This window comes from Danio rerio, chromosome 3 (genome assembly GCF_052040795.2).
Source record: "Danio rerio strain M-AB ecotype USA chromosome 3, GRCz13ab, whole genome shotgun sequence".
NCBI lineage: Eukaryota > Metazoa > Chordata > Actinopteri > Cypriniformes > Danionidae > Danio > Danio rerio.
In genome coordinates this window covers 21284995-21298231 of record NC_141023.1, presented here as the reverse complement: position 1 = coordinate 21298231, position 13237 = coordinate 21284995, and the positions used below count along the sequence as shown (strand labels likewise).

The window sequence follows — 13237 nt, the reverse complement described above, 5'->3', positions numbered from 1 at the left end:
TTATACAAACATATCTGACACTGAAAACTGCAAAAACAATGCTGAAATGCAGCATTAAATCACAGGAATAAATGAAATGTACATACTAAACGTTCTTTTAATAAATTAAACTACATTCAATAGGAAAACATATTTTAAATAGCAAATAAATGCAGCCTTGGTAAGCAGAATAGAGACTTCTTTTTTTAAATATATATTTTTTAATTCTCACTGATCCCGTTTGAACTAACGTTTGACCAGTAATGTATATCTGGATCAAATAACAGAACATGTTGGAATACTTACACCAGCCTATACATATGAACATCCATTTCCTCAGTTTGTCTGTAGAGTATGTCAATACTATGGCAGTGTGCAGATAACAGCCTTCTCCAAACATCCAGAAGAAATTGGTCACATGGAAATAATTATACGCCGCTGTGACCAGCCTGCACCAGATCTGAGAGAGAGAGAGAGAAATCCAGTTAGATGTTTTAGAAACTCTCCTTAACTGTGCCTGCGGAAATCGCCATGCCACTTCTGCTTAGACGTCTCTGTTTTAAAAGCTTTTATTTTAATAGCTTAAGGAAATGAAAGCTTATTGGTGTGTGCACGTGTGTGTGTGAGGAAGAGCTACTCTTTATGACTGAAGCAAGTTCAAACACACCAAGCAGGGGATAAAATCTTTCTAGTTTGAGGGAAGGGATGGTGCAGATGGGTGAATGGGATGGAGATCTGAAACGAGGCCCCAGGTTGGAACAGATTTAGATGAAAACATGATGAAAGCCATTGAGTTGTGGCTTCACATGACAGGAATATGAGGAGCACAGTACTTGCTCTTGCTGTAGGATGTATTACAGTTTTGGTCAATGCCAAATTAACTTATATATTTGAATGTTTTTAGATTTGACAGATTGATTTAGATTTAATTGCTACATTTTAAGGCAAGAGCAGTTTTGTGGCGTCTTTTTTAGGCATTCTTGAGTTAACACAAGACAAAATGCAAACAGAGAAGTTGACTACATGACCTCCTGTGTTTCAAACTGGCCTGTGCCATGCATCTTACATATAACATTTATGCAATATTTAAAATAGTGCAGATGGTTCGTTTTTAGCTCAAATAACATGATTTCATACAAAATCTTGAAGGTATAAGTTGATCTCAACATTTTATGGATTCAATTTGTATCTTATTTGTAGTAAATATTGTAGTTGTATGTATTAGTTCATATGAATATAATTGATAGCGTGACAGTGTACAATACTAAAGCAATATCATGTTTTAGCATTAAAACAATTAGAAAACTACTTGTGCAGTATCCATTACATTTTAAGAAGTTCTGAAGGATCATCTGCCACTGAAGTCTGGAGTGTAATTTGTGTTATTTTACATTTACTTAGTTTTACAACATTATTAGACCTATTTTAAGAGTTTAGATCCAAAAATGTCTAATCTATTCTTCTAAATTGAACATTTTTCTCAGGCTCTTGTGGCTAGGTTCAGTAATTTAACTTTTATGTCAAAGAATAGGTTATTTTAATTGTCTGGAAAGTGAACATTTTCGAAATAAACCTAGAAAGTTGAGTAAAATTATTGTTTTTGAAGGAAATTTCAGATGGCTATTAGAGGTTTTTGCATCTGAACTATTCATTTATGCATTATTTTTTATTTTTAGTGAGCAGAAATCAATTACTTTAAAGCCATTAGAAAGAATCCCATACCCCCAAATGTGAGAGTGTTACAGCAAATGCCATAAATTTAAATTATAAGTAGTATATTGTCTGTATATTAGTACTTAAAAGCACATTACATGACCATTTTCTAGATTTCTTACCTCCAGCCCATTCCTAAACATACAAGAAATGCAACCCAGGCTTATTCTGAAAACGTTTCCCTATATACATTTCTGGAGAGATGTAAATCGACCAGAGGCTGATGTGTATGCTTTTTGAGATCTCAAATCGCGCCTGCTGTTATCGCATTAATCCACCAGATGCCACTGTCGACTGACTAACTGGCTTACTGAATGACTGACCGATCACCCTCCTCCTTCCCTAAGCCCAACCAATAGTGTTTTCAAAAGAACTGATTGACTCCTCCCACTCACTTTCCTAAACCCAACCAACAGTTTTAAAAAGCAATGCAGAAAAAGAAAATCCCTTATCTGATTTTACCGTGTTTTCAGATTTTCCCACATTCTCACCCTGTTGTTTACTTGTTTATTTATTTATTTTTTTGGCTTTTGTTTTTGTCTTATGTACTTTCTGGAACCATTCTTCACCTGACTCAAACCCCATCATCATGGCGAGGTTACTGCACAAACTGGTAATAGTGGGAAGCTGTACATATTGGCGCAAGCGGTCAGCTGGTTAGCACGAAAAGGAATGGCATCCTACCACCCTGTAGCATTCATTTTAAACACGAAATGCAGCCATACATTCTTTTGACTACATAATTCGCGATTTTCAGAAATGTATATAGGGCTTTGTTTTCAGAATGAGCCAATGTTGAAGAAATGCCTCACATTTAACCAATAAGCAAGCAGTACTTAAACATATTTGTTATTATTACTAAATATGCACTCCCTTAATTAAAGTGCTACCAAAAAAGGTAAGAAGCAGCGGAAAAGAAAGTCAAAAACGTTGATGACAGAGACATTTAACAGAGAGAAGGACAGTAAAGCAGCTGGATGAGAAAGCAGAGATGCTCCTGACATTTGGAAGAGACAAGCTGGCACATCAGAGGGGTTTCTGTTGGAGTCAAGGCTCTGTTTAATCCTGTTTAATCCCAGACGCCGCTCCTTTGTTTTGGCCATATTTCATCACTGGGCTCTGTCAAGTTGTTGTCTCAAGAGAAGATAGAAAATCTGCCAGTCCGGGCTCAAGATTGAAGATTACAGCCGTGAGTTATGACTCAAGAAGGAACTCAAGTGCAACCAAAAGATTATAAACAGTCAGACCTACGATTTCTCTGTCAAAGAGGTAATTTCTGCAATGTTCTGCTTTTAAAAAACATGAATAAATCAGGGTACCACTTTATATTAAGTGTTGCTTATACCTGCAAACATATATGGTAACTAGATATTTAAGTAGTGTGTAACTACAGTGTATGTACACACTAGTATGTACTTGTGTAATATTACTGTAACTACACACATGTAACAACAAACTGAATAGTTGGTGCAAGTTCAAATGTGTAACAGGACACTAGTAACAACACCAAGAAAGTACACATCTGTAACAAGAATTATGTAAGTGCATTGTGCAACAACAATATGTACTTGCAGGTGTTTTCCCATTTTCACGTACTTTCTCATGTGTGCAGACAATGTACTTAAGAACATTGTATTAGAATAAGAACGGCAAAACTACCGCATTACCAGTGTAATTACACTGTAAATTAAATCCTCAGGAGTGTAAAATGGTCACAAATTACCGTGTAATATATAAAACCTAAACCTTGGTGAACCTGTTTAACAACAGCAAACTTCTGCCAAAAAAGTATAAATGTAGATATAAATATACAAATGGCTTATGTTTAAATGTTGTTTTAAGGTAAATTGTAGAATCACATCAGTAAGTCACATTAAAAAGGTAGTTTACCAAAGATTGTGTTATTAATGTCCTGATACACATTTGAACTTACACATACTATTCAGTTGGTTTTTACATGCATGTAGTTACACCAATATTACACAAGTAAATACTGTGTACCGGTGTGTACAAACACTGCAGTTACACACTACTTACACATCTAATTTTTATATATGTTTACAGGTAAAATTGACAGGTATAAAGTGGGACCTAAGTTTTTAACTGTATGTTTTAACTGAAAAAAACTTTTTCATATTGTCATTATCGGGTGTTGTGTGTCAAATTTTGAGGAAATACATTTATTTGATCTAATTTGGAATAAGGCTGTAACATAAAAAAATGTGGAAAACGTTAGGCGCTATTAATACTTTCTGGATGCACTGTATATCTATTTTTCATCAACCTTTACCAGAAGAAAAAATTTATATCGAAATGAAAATCATTTAATGAATTATAAGGACATCAATTCAGAAAATCAGATTAAGTAATAAAATAGACTGCATCTTTAGAAATTGAAAGATAATACATTTAAATTCATGCAAAATATTGCAAAAAAAAAAAAAAAAGACAAACAACAACATTTCAACTAAATTGTTTATCTTTTTTTGTTTCTCTAGATTTATGCTGTTTTTGAAATTTTGTATTTAATATTTTTCTATACCAAAATTTTTTTTAGTTATTTTGTTAGATAAGCTCCAGATTTAGCTTCAGTTTTGACTAAACTAATGTATATGCACAAATATAATATTGTATAGCTTCCTATTATAAATATGAATTTAAAAGAGAGATTTGTCAGATAGATTTGAGCATTTATATATGCTGAGCAGTGTATATGAAATGTTATAAACAAATGCAGTTTGTATAACAATTTTGTAAATAAAATATAATTTTATAAAACATATTTTTGTTGTTACAGTGCAGTAATATAATTTGGAAAGTAGAACTCTTGCTATTTTCTCATTATGGACACTTATTATTATTATTTTTTAAAATTTGTGTTAAATAAAAAAATAAAAATAAAAAAAAAACAAGTGATCAAATGAGGCATACTGTGAACTACAAGGCTGTTCATAGATTATTTATGATTTTGTTCAAGGCATACTTTTTATTTTCCAGACTTTAATCAGCTAATAGTTCACACACCATTACATGTGTTCAGTGGTAATGATTTTCTTTCAACATGTGAAATGGCAAGGGGGGAAAAAACGAAAAGCTTCCTTCATAAAGTCCTTAGGCTCTCAAAAGTACTTCAGAAGATTTTACAGCCCCGCTTCATAATAGGCCCCCTGGTGCGATAGGAATTTAGGACTCGTGTACAGATTATAAGCTTCTGTAGGATCTTTATTGCTAATTTTGCAGTTACTCACTGAACAACATCTTTCATTAACTGCCGATGCATAAATTCTTCACAAAGTGACACTTTTGACAATAAACCTGTCATTCTGCACTATTAAACCGGCTGAAAGACTGTTAGCTCTGCCATGAGCCTTTTCTAAACGGATGTCACTTGTACATACAGCACAGCTCAACCTTGTTAAGCAAAGCAGATCAATGAGCCAAGATGGTCTTTGAGTAAACCTTCTCAACTGGGTAGCTGGAAGCGTAACTGAAACTATTGAAGACAAGAGACTCTCTGGCATCTTGTGTTTACACAATTTCCTTCACAGTTAAACAGCCTCCAGCTCTCTATTTAGTCCAAGAAGTCTTGTTCTATTTCACCCGGAAAGGTCAATCTGTACACAAATCATTTCTTATCATTCAAAGAGCTTTCGAGAGAATTGGGCCACTGCTGTCTTCATTCAGACCTGGAGGAATATGTAATAGCCGCTTCCGCTTTAAAATTCCATGCAACTTTTTGCATCTTTTTTTAGGTTTCTCTCCAGGGGAGTTCAGAGGTAGAACTAACATGCAGATCTTAGCATGAAGAGCCAATTAAACCGGTCTTTGCATTAAAAAACAGATAAATATGCACAAATTATACTTTGTCAACAGCCAACGATGTGTATCAAGGACATGATGCAATTGAACTTCGATACCATCTGAAAAACACATGCATAATAAAGATGAAGCTGAATTTCAGCCTATGAATAAATTAATCTGGATGTATATTAAATTCAAAACACTCTCTGCGCCAGACGTTTAAGGAATTTTCCAGAATGTCTAAATGTTAAAATCATCTAACTTCACATGTGTAATACATAATAAAAGCTGACCAAGTACATGTTTAATCTCATTAGGATGAATTATGACCAAAGTTCAAAAGTAGAAAGGAAAGACACACTCTAGTTTGCACCTGACGCTTTAACAGTACAGAGGCAGTCCTTTTCAAATTTTGTAATTTAATCAAAATACAATCCATAAACTGTGAGTGACAGTTAAAAATGACCACTACCACCACATGTGACCCGCCATTGGACTAATTCTCTAGTTTGCTTGAGTGTATGAGGCAAATGTGACGTCACTGCTGTGTTTGCGGGGGTTTGCTTTGGGTGTGTGCGACATAATTTCAGCTGGCGGAGTGCATAAAATTTCTTAAGACTTGAACGAACAGTTTGTGAGGTGCTGCGATTCATTTAAGTTGAATATGAATCATTTTAAAGAGATTTTGCCTATAAAAAATACGCCTGTCCAGACATCTATATGATTTGTCTATGCATAATCATGGGAATAACCACAAGACCAATAATTCTTGGCTAGAAATTGCAACAGACATGGAAAAGGAAGAAAAGTTTTTGTAAAAGTTAGGAAAAATCTGTGCGATAAGTTTGTTAAAACCAAAAAAGGCCATGGCAAAAGTGGAGACCCTGTTGGTTTTAAAAAACAATTCCAGAAATATGTTTTTTTTCCACCATTCATTTTGAATAAAACAATTTAAAAGTTACAAAACTATGAGGAACAAATTATTTCTTTGATAACTGAAAAAGAATAATTAACCTACAAGTTTACATAATAGGAATGCCCTGTTTTTCTGGGCTTTATTGGTGATAATGGTCAGGAATGTTAGACCATTATTGCCTTTTCAAAATAAGTAGAGAACTCAAACTAGCCAGACAGTAATGTGTGAATTGCTAAAAAAAAAAAAAGTCAGTATTTGTTAGTGAGTGTACTTTTTTGCTTTTATTTTTTTCATAATAAAAAACATATATTTGTAGACCAACCCATGTTCTGTTGTCATTAATATTTTAATAAACTTTAATAGGTAAAACTGTCTGAGATATGAACAAAAGCAAGTGATGCATCAAAGTTTGATAAAAAAAAAAATCTTGAATTGATGTTAAAAGCTTTAGAATCCTTAAAATAATTTATACAAATCTTGAACGATATTAATAATATGACATAGTTCCGGAAACTTCCTACTTCTATGTTTATTAGCAGTTTGCGACAATGCTGCTAGGGGGCACAAAGGGATGGGATGCGAGTGGAAATATAGAAATATTCAGTAGCTGTAAATACCCTGCTACTTGTAAATGAAAAAATAAATCGTGTGAAAAACCTTATAACAAGCTTTATTATCATTGTAAACGTGTTGAGTGCAATGAGGATTCATTTCGGAAATTAAAACTATATGAATCTATAGCACCCTGACTTTTTCATCAATGTGATTATTTTATTCTAAAATAACTTTTGTATTAAAAATAAAAAACACAAAAGAGTCTATCTTGAATGGCCCTAAAGGACAATGCATGCATTTCAGCGTCCACTACTTCTCTGTTGCCTGGCAACTTTCTGCTAACAAAAACTTTGTCTTGTAACTCATACACAAAATTAAATTATAGTAATTATAGTATTTTTAGGATAATGAATTCATAAAATATGATGGCAGACATTCAAGGCTAACCGCAATAGAATCTTTTAATGTAAATATGACATGACAATATGATGTCTTGGGTGAATAGTCAGAATGACCACTATATGGCCATTCAAGTAGATACAGAATTCTGATAGGTCCATTGTTAGTTCTTCTCTTTTTTCCACATTCCTTATTTTTTTTCAAGGAAAGAACTATAATTTGCTTCATGAGCTTTGACATATGAAAGGAAAAAGAAACTGCTGCTAAACTACACAGAACACAGAGGGTTTATATTAAAATCAGGACTTTTTTTTCACCTTTTTTTACAGCCTACTATTTCAGAATCTGTTTCACGAGTTGGTAAATGTCACTGTTTTGAGATACTATATAAAGACTGTGAAGTAATTCATATTTGCACATTATCTAAGAGTGGGGTATGCCCCAAATTAGCATGAAAGTATTGCACGGTTCCACCTGATATAAGAACCAATTGTGATTATTCTGCTCACCTGCTACCAAAATGTTTTTTGTAGTTGATGTCCCTTTGTTGTGCAATTAATAAAGGTTATTTAGATGAAAGTTCTTTTTCTTTATTTTCTTATTAACGAACTAGGGGTAACAATATGGGAAGATTATTATTCAAGAATAGTACAATTGTGGCAAGATAATACACAAAATCAATTCATAAAAATGGAAAAACCATGAATGAATGAACTAATAAGCGTGAGATATGTTACTTATTAAGTGATATTAATAACGAGAGAACACTTTTCAAGTACAAATCAAAGTTATCAGTGTCCAAATTACACTGCAGCATTTCAGATTGATATATTTACAGAGGTGCCTCGAGTGTGAACACGAGACCAAAACACAAAGCAATGTCTTTATATTAGAGTAGATGCAGCCTGATGAATGTACGATGGAAGAGCCCTCTGGAACTGATATTGATGTGGCGGTAGATGCATTAATTGCTTTGCTCAGATGAGTTGATTAAGGAAGCACAGAAATGCGGAGGGTAATTAATTCTCTGCATAACAGTGGACGGTAAGCTGTTTGTATTCCCTCCCAAACACACACATCCAGTGCCAACAGTGGCATACAATCTCAAAGTAGTTAGATTTCCACATCCGTTAAGAGTGCAGAAACAGAGACCGCAGGTGCTGGGGACAGCTTTTGAATGCAATTAATAAACTTGTGTTTCCCTGCATGTGTGCCAACATAATAACACTGACGGGGGGCGAAATAAGAGAGAATTAGTGCGAATGAAGAATGGATGGAATAAAAGAGAGGTTGTGTGTGCATTGTGAGATTGAACAACAGTTTGTGCGTGCGCTGTTGTGTGTTTTGAAAGGCAAAGAAACAAGAGAAGCAGAGAATGTTTGTTTACTCACCACATTGCTCTCATGCACCTCTGGATTCATGGTGAGCTGAACCACGAACCAGGTGGCATTTCGCAGGATAAATGCTGTAATCAGGTTCCAGTGGATGATATTTCTCAGACACCGGATACTCCTGGGAGAAGGAAAGATGGAGGAGGCCAAAGATGCAAAGGAGGGAACAGAAAGAGTTAAGACGTTAGATGAAAACCCTCTGCTCATCGAGACTTTTTCTGTTGTCATTTTCACAGGGTTTGAATGCGCTCGCAGCGAGGCTTCATGCTGTTTTATTGGTAGATCCATTGTGTCATCGAGTTTCCTCAGCATGCAGTCCCATCAGAGCACATTATGTTTATCTTTAAATGGCACACTGACTGCGTAGAGTGGCTGTATCTTCAAGTAATGTGCATTTCATATTCGGCACACCTATGATATGCCTAAATGTAATTGATGTCAGTTCATTGAAAAGGTTAGCAAATTACACTGTGTGACTGTTAATTAGAAAGACTAAACCAATTTGATTCTGAATAAAAATAGGTAAATGAATAAAAATATTATTGTATGGTCAAAAAAAAAAAACACAATCATTTACTCACTCTGAAATGATGTCTGCTGAAAAAAAAAAAAAAAAAACAATTGGAAAAAAGTGATGATGCCCACACTGTAAAAAATGCTGGGTTGCACACAATCAATTTGCGTGGGGACAACATAAAAGAATTAGGTTAGCTTAGTAGTTTTTACAAATTTAAGTAGATTGAACATGCATCAATTAATTTGTTCCCCTTCCCCAAAAGAAAATAAAATCAAGAATTGTGTTGTTTCAGCTCATTTTAAATTAGTTTTAACAAACAGCAAACATAATTTTTTGACTGCATTGACTTTTATTACACTGTATGAAAAAAAAAACTGACTAAATATAGTTAAGGTACAGTATCTTTTCTCAATGTTCTGCATTAGAAACTCCAAGTTTGTTCAAACTACTTATTTAAAATGAGTTGAAACAACAATTATTTAGTTGTTTTTGGGACAGCCCAATTGTTTTAAGTTGAGTCTACCTACATTTGTAAAAATAATTGAGCTAACTTAATTTGTGTTGGAACAACATGAAGGAATTGTGTAGAACTGAGCATTTTTGCAATTAAGTTTTACACAATGAGTGTGCAAAAAAAAAAAAAAAAAATCAAGCAGCACTTTATCCAACAAAAATGTATATTTCAATTCAGTTTATTATTATATTTTTTATTTTTCAAGTAATATATTTTAAGTTCAAAACAGTTAAATACAAACGTTCTTGATTAAAAGCTCAAGTAAAAAATATTTGTTTTGAACAATGTAAAATGTTAAAGATACACAGGCTTACAGTATTAAAAAGAAACTCAATATGTGTTGTACTCTTTTAGACTTAAAATATTGTTTAAGGCAAATTAATTATTTAAAGTGATTAAATTTAGAATAAAACAATTACTCTAATTTTTTTAATTGGATGAATAAACGTTGTTTTGATTAAAGCTATATTTTCTTATTTAAAACATAAAGAGAATTTAAATTAATTGATTTTCTTCAACAAGAGAAATACGCTTTGTACCAAATTATATGAAATTGTTCACATAGAGAAAATATTGTTAAAATATAGGCAAAAATAAGGCAAATTATTTATTTTTTATTAGGTCAAGTGATCAAATTTAGATGTGAACAAATACCCTACTTTTTTTTATTTTTTTTTTTATTGGATGAATGAAAGCTTCTTCCAGTTAAGTAGATTTGTTTTTGCAATTACTTTTTAAAATCCGTTTAATGGATGTTAACGCCTTCGGACCCTGTGTCCATAATTTTTGAGGTTCCTGAGAATTTCATCTAGTTTGAAGCCTGCAGTCCATAAGAGGGAATGATTGTCATTGTCGTCCAATCAAATGGCACTAAAGCTCGGCATGTTGTAATTTGAAAAAATAAATAAATACATGAATAAAAATCCACTACACTGAAAAGATGACATAACTTTACTCAAAATACAGACGTACGTTACATTTACAATGTTTTTATTCAGATTTATTGATATGTTTGCCAATATTTCATAGATTGCATTTACTGATTAAAGTTTAAAATCCTTTGTAACACTGCAAGCTTCTACTTCTGTCTGTCCATTAGGATGAACAATGGTTTTAAAATCTGTTACTGAAATTAATTCTCCAGTAAGTTTTATATAAAAGAACTATATTGATGTACTAATTCATTGCTGAAACATTTTTATATGCAGATTATACAGATCATGAAGTTCTTGAGCATATAGCAGCTATGATATGGAAAATATCAGATGTGGACATTATGTGGAATAATGAGGAAGATGAAGATAAAGTTTGTTATAAACATGATTAATTTAACAACAACAACAACAACAACAAAAAACCCTCAAAATTAAAGTCAAAATGTTACAATCTTAAAACCAATATTCTTTGAAACTGCCTTTTTTTATGTTACACAGACTAAAGAACATGTACATGTTACATACAGTACTTTATAATGTTGGAATAGTTATCACTCAAACTTTCAAATGTGAATTTCCCGATTACAGATAAATAAGTATGTTCTTATTCGTTTTTATCCTAATTTTAGACTTTATTTATTTATAATTTATTTATTTCTAAGCATTCAGTGAAAGTCATTAAGCATCAAAACAGTACAAGCTCAATAAATAACAGAAACTTACATTTACTGTAAATCTGCTCCTTTAACAATGACCTCTTTGACCATGTGCAGTTTTCCCATGATCATCCTTTCTGTTAGATTCATATCCATTACAATGTTGGAGTCAGGGTGATAAAAGCAATGAAAAATGTTTTGCTACAGGAAAAACCACATTAAGCATGGTGCCTAACAGTCTTTCTTTGTGCGCTTTGTACTGCAGAAAATGTCACCAGTGCCTCAAGAGTAGCATTAGGATTAGGCTGCTGCTTTTGGAAAGCTACACTCCACCAATTTCACAACAGGTTTCATGGTTCTGAAAGGCCTTAAGACACAGACGACTCTAATATGCAACACTATAAATGGACAGTCTGTATAGTGTCGATTTAGAGTAGGTCAAGAAGTTGAGGGCAAACTCAATGCACTTTAAGTGAACTTGGCTTTCAGACTGACTGCTCAGATTTGTGTCATCAAGCGATGAAAGGTTTTGCCCTAATGGAAATCACAGCATATACAGAGTCAGAAAGGCTTTTCCTCGTCGGTCAGGCTGTATATTCTGATGTGTGCTGCTATATCGAGATGCATTTCTTTGCGAGCTTCTATTTTTGCCAACTAATATGCTTCAGAATTTGATCACTTGCTGTTTTGCATTACTTCTGCTTTGCTGTATTGTGAGAACGTGTTGCTGAATGACCTTTCTTTGGCCTTAGGACTGTTTATATGTGATGAGTCAATAGCGTCATACTGCTATTTTTTGTACTTCAATGCCAATCCTTGTTTAACATTGTGCTCTTGGCACGATAAAACTAAGAAAAAACAACTTTTTAACAGCCAAGCATAAGATGTGTTAGTTTTTTTTTTTGATTATCATGCGAAAAGACGAGGGTTCAAAACCCAACCATTTTCTCAAATCAATGGATTCAATTTGCATGTGAACTTGACAGTCAGTGATCTTCATGCATTTTCATTCTTCTCGCAGTGTGTTGTCTTTTTTTCAGCTTCTTTCTTTCATTCTCTTAAATTATGGCATACATAACAGAAGTGAGACTCAAAGGTCAACTTGCCTGTGATATCAGCTTCAGGCTGGAGACGGTATTTATGACTGACCAAAGACTAACGGTGACCTCCAAATCAAAGCCACCACCATTCTAAGATATACAGCAGTACTTGTCAGATTAGAAGAATAAAAGAAAAACTCACTGAAGCTTTTTGTAAATACAGAGAGTCTTAAGGCAGTTTATCACTGCCACAAACAAACACCAACAAGGTCAAAAATCAATAGAAAAACATCAAGAACTGTTCTAATCATCTAAAGGCCAGAATTACTGACTGCTTGTGTCAGCTCAAACCTTCCCTTCGGCATAAAAAATGTGCTGTTAGGATTTTTTAAAAACAAACAGTGAAGAATTAGTGATCAACAGGCATTGTGTAGATAACCTTACTGCATGTGTATTTGTAGATACATTGCAGATCATTCCCCTTTCAGATGTAAAACTTTTGCGAAGAGAGGATTTAAGTGAATTATGCAATAAAATATATATTAGATCTGGTCATTTTTCTGGTCAAGTATTTGCACCATTATTTAACACCCCCAAAAGAATCTTAGCTAAACATACACATAATCATACTGAACATGTTTTCGTTTTATTTGCATGTGAATTTAACGGATACTATTGTTTTAATCAGGCTACTTCTTTTACAGTGTTTTATAAAATTCAATTTTAATAAATCAATATCAAATCTTAAATCCCAACCTTTATAGATTGACCTTATAGATACTGTAGGCCCATGCAAAATTTGCACCCACAGAAATCTACAG

The 13237-nt window shown here is 33.4% G+C and overlaps 1 protein-coding gene across 2 annotated transcripts in view; it reads right to left on the bottom strand.

Moving 5' to 3' along the window:
* The window catches only part of crhr1 (corticotropin releasing hormone receptor 1), a 225810-nt gene that overhangs the window by 34538 nt on the left and 178035 nt on the right, over positions 1 to 13237 (bottom strand). For both annotated transcript variants that reach the window (XR_015480667.1, XM_087244227.1), the window contains exons 7-8: positions 8755 to 8875; positions 286 to 439 (exon numbers count right to left, since the gene is read on the bottom strand). Coding sequence is in view for 1 of the 2 variants with exons in the window: in XM_087244227.1 (XP_087100353.1) it covers positions 286 to 439; positions 8755 to 8875 (275 nt within the window). In the remaining variant the exon portion in view is untranslated. The remainder of the gene's footprint in view (positions 1 to 285; positions 440 to 8754; positions 8876 to 13237) is intronic.